Source organism: Carlito syrichta, unplaced genomic scaffold (genome assembly GCF_000164805.1).
Source record: "Carlito syrichta isolate Samal-C Ts95f unplaced genomic scaffold, Tarsius_syrichta-2.0.1 Scaffold304224, whole genome shotgun sequence".
Lineage (NCBI taxonomy): Eukaryota > Metazoa > Chordata > Mammalia > Primates > Tarsiidae > Carlito > Carlito syrichta.
Window position 1 is genome coordinate 96,426 of NW_007248320.1, and position 17,321 is coordinate 113,746.

General features: G+C 37.5%; 1 protein-coding gene across 2 annotated transcripts in view; it reads left to right on the forward strand.

Annotated features, from left to right (window-relative positions):
- ERP44 (endoplasmic reticulum protein 44) overlaps positions 1-17,321 on the forward strand; it is a 113,182-nt gene that overhangs the window by 73,181 nt on the left and 22,680 nt on the right. For both annotated transcript variants that reach the window (XM_008059508.1, XM_021713108.1), the window contains exons 5-8: positions 5,907-6,091; positions 7,415-7,530; positions 10,964-11,021; positions 12,558-12,674. In XM_008059508.1, the coding sequence (XP_008057699.1) occupies positions 5,907-6,091; positions 7,415-7,530; positions 10,964-11,021; positions 12,558-12,674 (476 nt within the window). The remainder of the gene's footprint in view (positions 1-5,906; positions 6,092-7,414; positions 7,531-10,963; positions 11,022-12,557; positions 12,675-17,321) is intronic.

Below are 17,321 nucleotides of genomic sequence, written 5' to 3' on the forward strand. Positions count from 1 at the left end.
ATTATCTTAAGATCACTTTTGGCCAAAGCTTATAAAAAAGTTGCCATTATGTCTGAGATTATTGATCAATGTGATTTTTTTTTTTTTTTTTGTTAGAGTCTCACTCCATCGCCCAGGCTGGAGTGCAGCGGCATGCTCACTGTCACCCCAGTGTCGACCTGCTGGACTCTGGTGATCCTTTCACTTCAGCCTTCCAAGTAGCTGGAACTACAGGCGTGCACTACCATGCCCCGCTAATTTATTTTTTATTTTTTATTGTAGAGACGAGGTCTCGCCAAGTTGCCTGGGCTGGACATGAACCTGAGGGCTTAGGCAATCCACTCGCCTCAGCCTCCCAAAGTGCTGGGATTACAGGCTGAGCCACCGAGCCCGGCCCAATGTAATTTTTAAAATGTTGCTTCTTAATACTTAATGGCCATCTCACTATTCAGCACACCTTCTGTCATGATATTGTTTGAAAATGAAGCAAGTATCTAATCCCCTAATAGTCTTTAAACATTTTGAACCTTTTTCTCTCCATAACCAGAATTTTGAGGCAACCTAAAGGTTGTAATATTTGTTAGTGAACTCCTGTAATTTCTGCCAGGACCCTTACAGTAGCTTCCTTACTAGTCTCTCTGGTTCTCTACTATTGCCAGGTTAATATTTTGAAAGCCCGGCTGTACAACTCAGTGGCTGCTTATCACAAACAGGATAAGATTCAGACTCCTTTAACTTAGCATTTAAGACCCTCTGCAGTCCATGTTTAGGCTTATTTATTCTATTCCTAGTTTATGCATATTTGTTTTTAGAACTCTGTTTTCTCATTATGTCCTCTAATTCACCAAGTTTAGAAAGATATAAGAATTATATCACCATTGGCAGTGCCACCTGCTGTCCATTTTCATAGTGATACTTAGGCCACAAATGGAGAATTGATGTTTCCTGTAAGACTAGCTCCTTTCCTTCAGGGCCCATTTCCTATTCTCTCTGCCAAATGTTTTGGGGGTTAAAAAAATCCCTTTGTTTCTTGCTGGAGAATTAAGTACCACCTAGGCTGGTTTAGCCTTATTAACATTGATAATGGGCCTAAATTAGCCCTACTAGGAATATTTTACCTTCATAGGGCTTGATATTATTGAACGTTAGTTTAAAATTTTTTATTATTGCTTTTTTGCTGATATGATAGACAAAAATGTTATCCGTAGTTTTAATCTGTAACTTCTTGATTATAACTGAGTGTGTTTTGATATGTTTATTGGCTATTTCATAAACTGGCTGATATCTTTAGCCCACTTATCTTTTTAATAGTACTTTTTAAAGTTGAGTTTTTGTATATTCCGAATATTAATTGTCTCTTGTACATATCACAAGTATCTTTCTTCCAGTTTGCCTTAAAAGTTTATGTTGTTTTCCCCCAACATCTAGGTAATTTCTGGCCCATGTAGCTTCAAAATCTGGCAAATGTCTTGCTGTGTGTGACTCTTGCACAAGTAGACATTGTCTCATAAGCCCCACAAGGCCTTAGGATATTGTACTCTCTTTCTGGCCCAATTTCCCTGTTTCCTGTGTCACCCCAGCACTTGGTAAACATCCTCTGGGGAAACTTGTTTTGTGTTTCAGGACCCTTTCAACCCATCATGCCAGCCCATGAGCTATGAAGAGCTTTTGTGATTTCAGTTTCTTCTTGCCATTGACAAGTCTAATTCTCTTAATCTCCAAAAGGAATTATATATGAAACCTATCAGAAAGAAAATGGCCAGTGATCTTTACTTACCTGGGAATGGTCTTCCTTTTCTGGAATGTCAGTTCATTTGGTCTTCATTTTTTCATGATTTCTGATCATCTTTAAACATGTGATTTTTAAAAAAACAACAGTTTTTTTCTAGTTGCTGAAGGAGCAGTAAATTTCTGCTACCTACTATATCCTACTTGGAAGTGGAAACCTTTTTATAGATTACCTTTTGGGTTTTCTATGAACCCAGTAAAATCATCTGAGGATAATTACATTCTTGTTTATTCCTTTCTAGTGTATATTTACTCTTTTTTGTTTTCTTAATACACCACTCAAGAACTCCAGTACAATGTTTTATAGAAGTGATAGCAGATTTTTTTATTTCTTTCTTGATCTCAGCAGGAAAGGTTTTAGTGTTTCACCATTAAGTTGTTTGGTATTTGTTTATTAAATTATCCTTTATCAGATTAAGGAAGTTCTCTCTTTGTCCTAGTTTGCTAAGAGTGTTTAAGCATGCATGGATATTGATTTTTATCAAATGCTTTTCTCCTTTTGAGGGGTAGTAGCATTTTTCTCTTTTATTCTTTTACATTAATTGATTTTCAGTATTAATCTAAACTGAAGTGCTAGGCTAAATCTAGCTTGATTGTGATGTATTATCCTTTCCATATAGTGCTAAATTTAGTTTGTTAATATTTTCTTTTCCAGTTTTTCATCTATGTTCTTAGGTAAAATTAACATATATTTTTCTCATAATTTCCTTGTCAGATTTCCCAAAAAGATTATGTTGACCTCAAAAACTAGTTGGGAACTGTTTCTTATTTTTGTGTTTTCTGGAATAGTTTATGTAAAACTGGCACTATTGGCTTCTTAAATGTTTGGTACATTTGCTGGTGAAGTTGTCTAGCAATGGAGTTTTCTTTGGGGAAAGCTTGGAATTACAGATTCATTTTCCTTAATAATTTTGGTTTTGTTTTGTTCTGTTTTGAAAAAATTTTTATTTTGAGAGGGGTTTGTTGCACTATGTTGCCTAGGCTGCTCTTGAACTACCGAACTATCTCAGCTTACCTAGTAGCTGGGACTTCAGGTATGTGCCAGCACACCCGGCAATAGTTTTAGGATAATTAGCATTTTTAAAATTTCTTCTAGGGTCAGTTTTGGTAAGTTGCATTTTCATAGGCAATTTTTTTTTTTTTCTGAGTTGGCGTCTCGATCCATCACCCAGACTGGAGTGCAGTGGCATGCTCCCTGCCACCGCAGCCTCGACCTGCTGGGCTCCAGCGATCCTTCCGCCTTAGCCTTCCAAGTAGCCGGAATTACAGGTGCGCGCTACCACACCCGGCTAGTTTTTGATTTATTGTAGAGATGAGGGCTCACCAAGTTGTCCAGGCGGGTCTCGAACTTGCGGGCTCAGGCAATCCACTCACCTTGGCCTCCCAAAGTGCTGGGATTACAGGCTGAGCCACCGAGCCCAGCCAATTTTTTGTTTTTTCTAAACCTTCAAACTTACTGGCATTAAGTTATTGATAATAGCTGTCAGTAGAAAGAGCTTAGCAGTACATTTCTGAATGAGAAAAACATCATGAGTTCATGCTGGTATTTCTAGTTCAAATTATTATAGGGCTTTTGCTTAATTGCCTCAAGTTTGTATTTTTTTTCTTTTGCTGAAATTTTTGATTCTTTAATGGCATTAGCATAATTACTCATGTGCTTTAACTATAATATATGCTTATGTGTTTAAGTTCAAGATAATAATACCAATATTAAAATGTTTTAAAACTTAATTTTATCCTAATGTTAAACATTTCCATGATCTCATAGTCAAACATATGAAACCAGAGTATAGTAAGGGAAATCTAAATTTTATCCTGACCTTTCCTCTCATTTTCTCCCATTGGTGTTTTATTTGGGGGAGAGGGAGAAGACAACTATATAAGCAAGCATATGTAGACATATGTGTATGTATATACGTATGTATTCATATTTTTTCACGTTTCTTCTCCATATTTGTAACACAAAATATTTTACCTATGCACACTCTTCTGCACCTGGCTTTTTTCACTTGATGGTGTTTCTTGAAGATTGTGCCTTAGCAGCATACAGAGATCTGTTTCATTTCTTTATATCACAGCTTAGCACTTCATTATTTAGGTGTACCATACTTCATGTAGCCAGTCTCCTACTTATGGACATTTGGGGAAAAGTAACTCTTAAAAATTAAGACACTTTTCCATTCTCCAGACCACAACATTGCAGCATTGGCCAGTAGAACTATTTAATCTAATTATAACAGCATTTTTTAAAAAAACCTATTTATCTATGCATCATGCAGAAGTTATTTTATAGTATGCTAGTTTTTATTGTGTAGTGTGTTGGGAATAAATACATTTTTTAATTGGGAAGATAAGTCTCTTTTTTTATTATTATTATTTCTCCAGATTGGTTTTCTTGTAAGTAGCATAAGCTCAAGCCTTTGTGGCTTTTGCCTTATTATAGGTGTCTCTGTTTTACTTAAGAGATTTTTACTTGCTTATGAAACTCTCATTTCTCAGTTTGTAGTAACAATTTAATCTCATTAATTCCTTGCTCAGGTAATAAGATCCATTGTCTTTGTAACACCTCAAAGACATAATGTCTCCTTATAATTTATCAGGTTGAATAAAGGCTTATAGCTGATATATCTACTATTCATCTGCTTCAAGACAGTATCAATTCCTAAAACAGAGAGAGTATTATCAAATATGTATACATTAAAATTTCTTAATATTATTTTAGATTTCTGTGATTTGGTGAATAAAGCATTCTTCTCCAGCTCATATATGATTCTGGTGATTCTCTTTGTTTTTTCAAATTTGCCTTCTGTTTAAAGAATTTTATAATGAGTCATGATTTCTCCTCTCGTACATTCTTGTGAAGTATAGCAAAGCGTTATTTGGTCTTTTTGGGGGGATCAGAGTCTCACTTTGTTGCCCAGGCTGGAGTGCAGTGGCATGACCATCGTTCACTACAGACTCAACCTACTGGGTTCAGGCAATCCTTCTGTCTTAGCCTTCCAAATAGCTGGAACCACAGACGCACGCCACCACGCCCGGCTAGTTTTTTGATTTATTGTAGAGATGAGGTCTCACCAGGTTGCCCAGGCTGGTCTCGAGGCCCTGGGCTCAGGCAATCCTCTTGCCTCTGCCTCCCAAAGTGCTGGGGTTACAGACGTGAGTCACCGTGCCCAGCCACATTATTTAATGACCATAACCTTTTTCTCCACCTGCCTTCTGAGAGCCCATATTCCATTTTAACTTCTAATATACTTTTAATATTCTTCAATTGCTTATTCTTTTTTTTTCTTTTTTGGAGTTAGAGTCTCACTCTGTCACCCAGACTGGAGTGCAGTGGCTGCTCCCGGCCACTGCAGCCTCGACTTGCTGGGCTCCAGCGATCCTTCCGCCTCAGCCTTCCAAGTAGCCGGAACTACAGGCTCCCGCTACCACACCCGGCTAATTTTTTGATTTATTGTAGAGATGAGGTCTCACCAAGTTGCCCAGGTGGGTCTCGAACCTGCGGACTCAGGCAATTCACTCATCTCGGCCTCCCAAAGCTCGGGATTATAGACTGAGCACCGAGCCCTGCCATTGCTTATTCTTGAGAGAGTACAATGCAATTTTATCAAACAGTTATAAGTGCTTTTACCTTTTCCTGGATAATGCAGAGACCTTAGACTATTTAAAATAGTTTACTTCCTACTTACCTCCCTTATGCTGCTGTTGTCATCATTATGTATTTTCAATTGTATCACACCCCAGAAAACTTAATTATTATAGCTGGTTTTTATAGACAGTATTCATATGTCATGCATTTGTATTATCTCATTTAATCCTTAAAACAACCTTATGTGGTAGAAATTACATCATTATGTAATAGACGAGAAATTAAGGTATGGAGAGTTTATGAAATTTACCAGTTCATGTGACTAGTAAGTGGCAAATTGACTTAAACCCAGACAATATGAGTTCAGGGCCTGGCCTCTTAACTAATACAAACTCAAGTCATTATTAATCTTTTTTTAAAATCTCTCTCCCTGAAAAAGAATGACATGAGCCAAAATATTCTCACTAAGTAATTATAAAATTTTGACTGTTAGGCTAAGGGGCTTACCCTGACCAAATATGAGAGTTAATTTTTTTTACCATTCCTTTAGCTGATATAGCCCAGAGATACAGGATAAGCAAATACCCAACACTCAAATTGTTCCGTAATGGGATGATGATGAAGAGAGAATACAGAGGTCAGCGATCAGTGAAAGCACTTGCAGATTACATCAGGCAACAAAAAAGTGACCCTATTCAAGAAATCCGGGACTTAGCAGAAATTACTACTCTTGATGTAAGTTGCAACTTTTGCTAGATCAAATGAATATTGCCTGTTTAATTTCGTAAACAAGATCTAATGCAAACAAATAATCTAGACATTCTTCTGTAGTTGATTGGAATGGAGTTGACATATGCATACTTAGTGAGTTAAATTTTTCTTGAATTCTCAAGGAAAATACTAATGCTTTCCTGAACTTCTAGATAAAATATATGGCATACATTAAAGTTGTACTAATTTGAATTAATTGAAGGGAAAGGGAAGCCTAAATTATAAAGAAATGTAAGTTAAAGTCAAGCATATACAGTTTCCATATTTTTCTTAGTGGAGACCTTCCAGGTACCTGCTCTAATCACTCCTATATCAGCTCTTTGTATAAGTTTTAGTGTCCTCTAAAATATCCCTTTCTTGATAATAACCTTAGCAAACCTCTTTTTTTTTGTACTCAAGTAGGTTTTAAAAATAACAAGCAACAAAAGAAAAAACGAATTTGAACTTTATCACAATCACTGATTGTCACTATTAGGTTTGAGATTTGTTTTTACTCTACTTACAAGCAAATAAGTTAACCACTTACTATTCCATGGATTCCTTCAGAAGACACAAGACTCCTGGGTCAGAGATAAAGGACTTTATTGCTCACATCACAGTAAGCAGTGTGAGCATGTTTGCATTTGTTTTCTTGCCTCAACCCCACCCCAAGTCCTGTGGAGGCAACACTGAGGGCCCAGATAGATGCCTACACGTGTAGAAGGTTGTGTCACAGGAGAACACTGGGCTTGGGGAACTCACCAATTCAGAGCAAGCAGTAATACACTCTTTGTCCTGTGTTTGCAATGCCCTGGATAAATTACTTCATACACAGTGTTGCTTACTGTAAGAAATGTCCTAGGTAAAGACTGGTCAAGGTCTTAATTTTGGCATACCCAGTAAGATGTGTAGGAGTGAGAATAATCCATGAAGGAGTCTCTCCAACAGTCACAAGTTATGAGTGGATACACTGTTTTAATGCATTTTAGGATTAGTTACCTTACTTAGGAAAAGGCTGTTACTGACCAAATAACTGTCTCTTTCTTGACAATTTAAAATAAAATGCTAGAAGAAAATGTGTGTATAATTACATTTATTGTAGATAAAGATTATTTTCAACTCAATGTAATCCTTAACATAGTTTTAGACTAGGTATTAAAAACTAAGTATGCAATTATAGTCATACTTCATTTGAAGATAGTTGAACAACAGCTGGAGCAGTTTAGGTACCAAAATGAGGGGTAAATGCAATAATATGTTTATAAAACTATGTATGTTTTCAAAATAATTAGATATTTTATTTTACAGCGCAGCAAAAGAAATATAATTGGATATTTTGAGCAAAGGGATTCAGACAACTATAGGGTTTTTGAACGAGTAGCAAATATTTTGCATGATGATTGTGCCTTCCTTTCTGCATTTGGGTAAGTATCTGAATTAAAAGTGTTAGTCAGTTGGCTTGGCTACCATGTTAACTTCTTATTATATTTGATCTTTTCTTCTTTTTTTTTGAGTTGGAGTCTCACTCTGTTGCCCAGACTAGAGTGCAGTGGCAGCTCCCGGCCACCGCAGCCTTGACCTGCTGGACTCCAGCCATCCTTCCACCTCAGCCTTCCAAGTAGCTGGAACTACAGGCGCGTGCTACCACGCCTGGCTAATTTTTGATTTATTGTAGAGTTGAGGTCTTGCCAAGTTGCCCATGCGGGTCTTGAACCCGCGGGCTCAGGCAATCCACTCATCTCAACCTCCCAAAGCACAGGATTACAGGCTGAGCCACTGAACCCGGCTGTATTTGAGTATTTGATCATTTTCTGAAGATGACCTCTCCAAAGATGATCTCAATTCTCTAAAAGTCACCAACCAGTCTTTATGTCTTTACCTGAATTTTTCTTAAGGATTTAAAGGCATGCTTATTTTCCCTTCTATAGTATGTTCTGTTTCAGAATGTGGGTAAGAAGGAAAGAATGGAAACATTGACAGCTAAATCACTAACACTTATCCTGTGCCAGGCAAAATGCTAACCTGTGGTGTTACCAGACTGAAGTGACACATAGTCTTTCTTGTTAAGTGTGACTTCATTGTCTTCATCCATCTCCATCACTTCTCCACCTTTTCTCATATCTTGCCTGTCTCAGAGGAACAATTCTCCTTTCTAAGGCTAACCTCGTCACTGGTGTCCTTGTAACTGTCCCTTCAAACTCCTCTGGGACTTTATCCATCAGTTGTCCCTGCTTTCTTGTGTTTTCAACCTGACCTTTTTTTTTTTTTTTTGAGTTGGAGTCTCACTTGGTCGCCCAGACTGAAGTGCAGTGGCCACTCCCGGCCACCGCAGCCTCGCCTGCTGGGCTCTGGCAATCCTTCCGCCTCAGCCTTCTGAGTAGCCAGAATTACAGGCATGCGCTACCACGCCCGGCTGATTTTTTTTTATTTATTGTAGAGATGAGGTCTCGCTGCCCAGGCGGGTCTCGAACCCGCAGGCTCAGGCAATCCACTCACCTCAGCCTCCCAAAGGTGCGGGATTACAGGCTGAGCCACCGAGCCCAGCTCAACCTGACCTTTTTTTTATGAACTGCTTTCTTTTTCTGTAGATATGCTTCTTTCTTTCCTTACCCACCTTCTTCAGTTTCCTGAGCTATAATCTCATCTTTCTTTCCATTCCCTCATTTTTTCAAAGATTAGTTTCTGCTTGGCTACTTGAATTTTCTCAAACTCTAACCAGTAAAAACACCTGTTAGAAGCTGATTCTCACCTCCATTGCTCTAATGAAACTTATCCCTGTACAGTCACAAAATGACTTCTTAGTTACCAAATCCAGTGGCCTTTTTTCATTTTTAATCTTCTTCAGTTCCTCTGAAGGATGTGACACAGCTACCCTTTCCTTTTTCTGCTATGTCTATACTTACTTTACATTGAATCCCTTTGGTTTCTTCCTTTCTGAATTCTCTGACTTTATCTCCTTTTTTTTTCTTTCTTCCAAAATGGAATCATTTTCATGGTTCTGTTCTTGACTTTTCTCATTGGAGATTATCTCAGTTATACTTTGACTTCCATGCAGTGTTATTTTTCTGTTTTTGTTGGCTCATAACCATTAGATTCAGTTGTGGTGGCCATCAGACTAGGGCCCAGATTTCCAGCACAGTATATCTTCTTCATTTTGTGGCCTTTGATCTTTGTCCTTGCTTTGTTGCTATGTATGTTTTGTTGTGAACACTGTCTGTGTTATTTGAAGATCATCCTGCCCCATGCTGCTCTTCACATTCCTGCTCTCCAGCAGTACAGGAGACCTTACTGTTCCTTAAACTCTGCAAGCACCTTCTGCATCAGAGCCTTTGCCCTTACTGGTCCTATATTTGGCAGTACTTCTCCCAGATGTCTCATCAGAAAGTCTTTGCCTGGTACCCTTATATAAAGTAGCACTCCCATCCTCCAACTTGTCATTCTTTATCTACTCTTTCCACTTATTTTTCCTAATAGCACTTTTTTAAACCACTCAGAATAAATATATCTACTTGTTAGTCTATCATTCCTCACCAAAATATAAGCTCCGGGGGGGGGGTTCTGTCAGTTTTGTTTACTACTGTATACCCAGTGCCAATACCATAACTAGTACAAAGGAAGCACATAGCACATAGTTATTGAATGGATGATTTTTTGTTTTTGTTTTTTTTATCAGGGTCTCACTCCATTGCCCAGGCCTGAATACAGTAGCATGATCAAAGCTCACTGCACCTTGACCTCCCAAGCTCAGGTGATCGTTCTGCCTCAGCCTCCTGAGTAACTGGGACTACAGGCATGTGTCATCACACCTGGCTAAGTTTTTCTTGTTTTGTAGAGACAAAGCCTTGCTATGTTGCCCAGGCTGGTCTCAAACTCCTGGGCTCAAGTAATCGTCTTGCCTCGGCCTTCCAAAATGCTGAGATTGCAGACATGAGCCCTTGCATCCAACTGAATGACTTAATTAATGGAGCACATTCTTCTTTCTGTTCTCACTATCATCAATCTATATTCGCATCCCTTACCTCTATCTCCTGGACTACTCTAGTTAGAAACAAGAGATAAATCAGTATTCAATTAATGTTAAAACAACTTAGAGAATGTGTTACTACCTATTTGACTTAGAATTTATTGTAGAATTAGCAAATGTTTTTTGAACACCTGTTATATGCCATACTGTACTAGGCATAGGAAACAAGAGTGAACAAATAAAAAAATCACTTATATATGGAGCTGTATCTTAGTGATGAAGATTATTTCAGTTCATCTATTTTTTGTTAGTCTGTGATTAAGTCTATTACCTTGATACCTGGTTACTAGAAAACAGTCTGGGTTCAATACTAACTTTTTAATGCTAAAATTGCCAATCCACATTTATAAAATACAAAGCACAAAAACAGCTGACTAAAATTTCTCTTTAAAAAAAATCTGCCTCATATTAATTTTTTCCTTTAGATGTATATTTTATTGGTATTGCATAGTTTTATAAATAGAAAAGATCATGGGCAAGTATATATTTCAAGTCTATTATTTCTACATTGCAAAATATTGTACCATTCAGGTATATTACTGCTAATGTTTTCCATTCATTCATTCATTTACTTTTTTTAGTTGGTGTCCCACTCTGTCACCCGGGCTGGAGTGCAGTGACACGCTCATGGCTCACTACAGCCTCAAACTCCTGGGCTCAAGCAGTTGTCCTATCTGAGCCTCTCAAGTAGCTGGGACTGCAGGCATGCAGCACCACACTTGGTTATATATATATGTATTTTTTTTTTGTAGAGCTGAGGTCTCACTATGTTTCCTAGGCTTGCTATCGTTTTTCTTTAAAAAATATTATTACTATTTCTCTCTTCTTATTAGGGACGTATCAAAACCAGAAAGGTATAGTGGAGACAACATAATCTACAAACCACCGGGGGTAAGTTGCTATTTCTTAGTATGTATAATAAGATACAATTTAAATACATCTATAGTGTAATCTGTAGTTTTATATTTGTTAATGTTCATAGAATCATAAAATTTTAGAATAGAAAAGAACCTTGAAGCATCATCTTTTGCTAATCTAAAGCTTTCAAAGTAAAGATGGGGCTACAGAGGTCTAAAGTCACACAGGGGTTTAGCAGCAGAGCTGGGACTGGAGATCCCCTGACCCTATGGCCTTCCTAGCTCTTTTTGACATTCTCTCTGGGAACCAAATTAAAAAAAAATGATCCAGTGATCTGTGATCATCACTCCTGCCTGTATTGGACTAGTCAAACTCCCAGTTCTTTTGGGACATAAGTATACTTGGTACTTGCCAGATAACAAGTAGCAGCTGGGCTGTTTTTAACCTTTGGGCTAAGATGTTTTAAGTATGTCGAAACATAGAAGTAGCTGCTTAGGCCCAGATGGTGGTGGCCATAACTAAGAGGCAAAAATCATAGTCTGTGTTATTTCCAAATTGACTTAAAGGTCTGCCATTGCAGTGTTTTCACATACATGCAAATATAAAATAATCTATGGTTATTTTTTAAATTCATAGTTTCTAATGTTGTTTACACTATTTTGGCACACTGAGATTTTTTATGTCTACATAGTCAGATACATGAGTTTCTTGCTTGGTAAGCTCATTCCCTATTCTGAATTCAGATAGGTGTTTGCCTGTATTTTCTACATGTGCATTTCTTTGAGGGTAGGTTACATAGTGTCATCATCTCTAGATGATCATATTTGAGTATAGTGTCTTCCTTGTGGTGTGGTCATTCAGAGTATGGGGCTCTGTTAGCAGACTGCCTGGGTTTGAATGTCAAATGTGCCACCTTCTTAGGTATTTTACTCTGGGAAAGTTTCTTAGCTTCTCTGTGCTTTAGTTTCTTCATTAGTAGAAATAGGGATAGTAATAGTAACTGCCTTATATGGATGTTGGGAAGAGTAAATGAATTAACACATATAGAGTGTTTATGGTAGTGTACTTAAACACAGTAAGTTTACTCAATATTAGTTGTTATTTTTATTATCATTTTAGGCACTTCATGAATACTGATTTTGAGTGGTTGTAGAAACAGATCTATAGGTAATTAATAATAGAAATAGTCATACCTTACATCCATATTATGTCTTGTATTTTTTCAAGGCTTTTTATTCTCCAAATTTTCAATTCTAAGGAATAGCTAAATTCATGCATTTGAAGAATTATTTTCACAATGCCTTCCTTTGGTGAAGATACTGATAAACAGTTAATTGATGGGCCTAAATCCAAGGAAAAGCAGTAGACTTGGACGTCACAGGTTGGATCAGGTCCCTGGTAACACAGAATTGTCAGCTTTTTACCATCTATGGCCTTCTTTCTTAGAATTTCTATGTTTTATATTTCTTTTGTATATCCAACAGATTTTCTTGATTAATGGAAGGATTTGAGAATGTACTTTTGCCAGTACAGGTTCGATTTAATTGTTTTTTCCTGTTTTTGAAACAGCATTCTGCTCCAGATATGGTGTACTTGGGATCTATGACAAATTTTGACGTAACTTACAATTGGATTCAAGATAAATGCGTTCCTCTTGTCCGAGAAATAACATTTGAAAATGGAGAGGTATGGGCTTTCTAATGTGTGTTGTTATTTTTAATTCAAATATCTGAAAGAGCAGGTTTCCTATACCCATCTTACTATTTTAACAGTTGTTAGTTTTACAAATCATATAGTAAACATAACTATATTATAGCTATTTCCATAATATAGCCAGTGATTCCTCACCTTTGCTGTCCCAGAACCCTCTGTTACATTTCCAGTAATTGCAGTGTTCACTGTAGCCTTGAAAATTAGTTTGAAAATGCCTTTCAGGACTGGGTCCTGAACTTGCTTCTGAACTCCCAGCACTTTGGGAAGCTAAGACAGGAGGATCATTTGAGCCCAGGAGTTTGAGACCAGCCTAGGAAACATAGAGACCCTGTCTCTACCAAAACTACAAAAATTTTTAAAAATTAGCCAGACATGGTGGCAAGTGGTTGTAGTCCCAGCTACTAGGACAGATGAGGCAGAAGGATCACTTGAGCCCAGGAGCTTGAGGCTGCAGTGAACTATAACTGTCCCATTGTACTCCAGCCTGGGCCATAGAGTGAGACTCTGTCTTTAAAAAAAAGAAGAAGAAGAAGAAGAAAGAAAAAGAAAATCTCTGAAAATGTCTTTCAAGTGGTCCTGATACTCTTCTGTTGGTTGAAGATCCTTGTTCAAGTGGATGTCCTGTAGATGGAATGCCTGGCAGATTTTAGTTACAATTAATTCTATGCAATGAATAATCTTTTTCCACTAAAAAATTTTTCTGATTCCTATAAAGTAGCTGTAGTGTCTTTTTAATTGTAAATAATGAAAGCTGTTACCAGTGACAATGTAACTTTATGTAATTTTAATGGGCTTTATTTCAGTCATCCCATGTGCCTGAAATAAAGCCCATTACAATTCTTACAACTTCCATAAAGGCAAAACTCAAAAAGCTAAGAGGTTGGAGGAACAAGTCCAAATGGTTATATCTGTGAGGACCTCTCTCCTTTCTTCACTTTATGCAAAACATATCTTTCATTTTAGTGCTTTATTTTTTTTTTTTTGAGTCAGAGTCTCACTCTCTCACCCTGGCTGGAGTGCAGTGGCACACTCACGGCCATCCTAGCATTGACCCGCTGGGCTCAGGAAATCCTTCCGCCTCAGCCTTCCAAGTAGCTGCAACTACAGGCACGCACTACCACACCCGGCTAATTTTTTGATAATATTGTAGAGACGAGGTCTCACCAAATTGCCCAGGCTGGTCTCAAACCCCTGGGCTCAGCCAGTTCTCTCACCTTGGCCTCCCAAAGTTCTGGGATTACAGGCTTGAGCCACTGCGCCCAGCCTAGCTCTTTATTTTTAAAAACCAATCGTCTAGGAATGCAATCCAATAAAAAAAAATTTTTTATTACTATTGTTTTTAAAAGCAAAAAAGTATATGCATATACACTTCAAAGAATTACAACTGTGTAGATCAGATTTTAAATATATGACCCCAAAATTTATCATAAACACACCCACATAATCACCACCTAGTCAGGGTGTATATCTTCAAATTAATATTTTGAAATCCTAATCCCCAGTGTGATGGTATGAGGAGGTGGGACCTTTAAGAGGTAATAAGGTCATTAGGATGGTGTCCTCATGAATTGGATTAGTACCCTTATAAAACAGATTTCAGAGCTCTCCAGCTTTCTTTCTGCCATGTGTGGATACAATGAAGAGTAGACAGTCTGCAGTCTGGAAGACAGCCCAACCCAGAACCTGCCCATGTTGGCACCCTGGTTTTGGACTTCCAGCCTCCAGAACTCTGAGAAATAAATTTATGTTGTTTATAAGCCACCCAGTGTGTGGTATTTCTTATAGCAGCCCAAACGGGCTAAGCCATGGGGTGGGCAATTTTTTTCAGGAAAGGGCCAGATAGTAAATATTTTATGCTTTGCAGTTCATACAATCTCTTTTTCAGCTACTTAACTTGGCAGTTGTAGCACCAAAGCAGCCTTTGACAAATAAACAAATGAGTGTGGCTGTGTTCCAATAAAGCTTTATTTTTAGACACATAACGTCCACAAGCTATGAAATATTATTTAATTTTTTCCCAATTATTTAAATATGTAAAGACCACTCTTAGCTTGTGGACCATACAAAATCAGGCAACCTGTCAGATTTGACCCATGGTTGTAATTTGCGAGTCTCTGAGCTAAGTCCAGAAATAAAATATTTCCAGAACTCATTGTCCTCCTTCCCAGTCATTAACCCATTTACCATCTTCATAACCACTATATAATTTTGAATAGGACTCTCTGAGATTCTGCCAGTTTTTGAACCTAAAATGGAATCAGACTTTTATGTCTGGCTTCTTTCACTCAACTTTATGTTTGTGGAATTCAATCATACTGCATGAAGCTGTAGTTCATTCATTTTCATACAGAATATATTCTGTTATATAAATATACCAGAATTTATCCACTCTACTGTTGATGGGCATTTAGATTGCTTCCAGTTTTCAACTTCTGTGCATAATGCTGCTCTGCTATGAACATTTTCTTATTTATGTCTTTTGGTGAATATATGCACACATTTCTGTTGGGTTTATATGTCTTTAGGTATAACTGCTAAGTCATAGGGCATGCATATATTCAACTTTAGTAGATGATACTAAACAGTTTTCCAAAATGGTTGTAGCAATTTGCATTTCTGCCCGTAGTATATCAAAGTTCATATTACTCCACATCCTTACCTACATTTGATAGTGTCAGCCATTTAAATTTTTATCTGTTTTGGTATAGGCATAGTAGAATTTCACTGTGGTTTTAACTTCTATTCCCTGATGACCAGTGGAGTTGAGCACTATCAGTTGCCTCTTCTGGAAAGGCAGAAGGTCCTAGGAGAAAAGCAGCTTCAAATGCCATTCTTAATGCTCTTGGTTTCCTTCTATTTTAGTCTTTCTTTTCTTTTCTTTTTCTTTTTTTTACTCTTGGATACCTTCAAAGAGGTTTTTAAAAAATATTTCTCCAACTTTTCTACTTTTTCACTAGTAAGGTTGGTCCAAATTACATCCATTATTACTCCTGAAAGGCAACTTTTACCACTGTATCTTAATTTAATTATAACACAACAAAACCAGTGCAGCAAAGCCAGTAGTTCCTTAAGAAGGAATGCAATCTCAGATCTGATCTTTCCTGTTGCTAAGGTGTTTGGGGGGGGGGACCCCAAAAAAAAAAACCCTGGAATTATCTTTTTGAGGAGAGTAAACCCGGAATTTGCTTTTCCAGATCAAATGGTCAACTAGAGTTTTTATCTGGAAGTTTTGGGAAGGTTTTGTCACGATTTGTGGAAGAAACATCCCTAGTTGTGGTAAACAGGTGACTGGTTCTTCTACCATGACAATGCATTTCCCATTTTTTGCTGGGGGGAGGGTGTCTCAGCTTATATAGTGGTAAATGCATTAGGATTTGGGGACAGTATATGCAAACTTTCCAAGATTCTCTGAAACTCTCCTTGAATTTTTCCAGAGGCTTCCAGCTCCTTGATTGTAGTCTCTCTTTCTCCATATCTTAGGGAAAGAGAGAAGCACTTTAACTTGTGGAACTGGCCATCATGAGCAAACCAGAATTCTCTTTGGCTGCTCTTCATCTTGAGAAAGCATGCTTTTTTAGGGATTTTTTTTTTTTTTGTCTGCACCCATTGGCATGTTCAGATTAGAGGCTTTTCTAAAACTTAGGGATACATAAGACAAAAAGAAAACCCAGGGAACTCAGTGCTATTTCTTGAATCCCTGAGGTCCTATCCAGTTTGCCTCCTTTTTACTTTTCAGAGCCTTATATTTGTTTTACAAGGAGGGGACCCAAAAAACCCAGAATTTATTTATAAAAAAATTGTATATTTATTATTGCATGTTTAAACTTCAGCCACCTTCAGAATACTCTTCATTTGATGCAATACACCAATGAATATGGCTTTTCCACTGCTCAAAACAGTTTTTGAATCATCAATTTTGATGCCTTTTAGCGCTTCTGTCATTTTTTGGTCTCACTTCTTCCACATCAGCAAAATGTTACCCTTTGAGGACTTTTTTCATCTGGGGGAACACAAAAAAAGTCACTCAGAGCAAGATTGGGTGAATAGGGAGAGTGGGACATGAGGGTCATGCTGTTTTGGGTTAAAAAGTACTGAATACTCAGCGCAGTGTAGTTAGGTGCGCTTGTAAATCACCCATCATGAAATGATCAAACGTTGAAAGAATCTCCACAAAAAATTCACTGAAGCCTCTCACGGCCTCTCACAACAACACTGATGCCTATGGGTTCCTAGAACATTTAGTGGGGGAAGCCTGTACAAGGGACCTCACCCTCCAAAAAAAATTCCAGGTTTTTTTTTGGTTTCCCCCTCGTATATAATGTCCAGGATTTTTAGCTGTACTTCATGGGAGGAATGGAGAAAAGTATGTCTACTCCATCTTTCTGAAAGCATAAATCTATGCCAACAGCATTTAAAACTTTTTATAAGATTCTTTTAGCTTATTTTAAACTCTTATTTGCATTTTAGCACATAAAAAATAAGCTAGTGTTTTTATGTTAGCATGGGCGCAATTTCAGTGTACTTTTCCTACCATGAACTAATATTTAATCCTTGTAAACTTGTAGCAAATTAAAATCAAATTTATGAATGTATGTATGAGATTCTCTAGGTCTGCTTGCT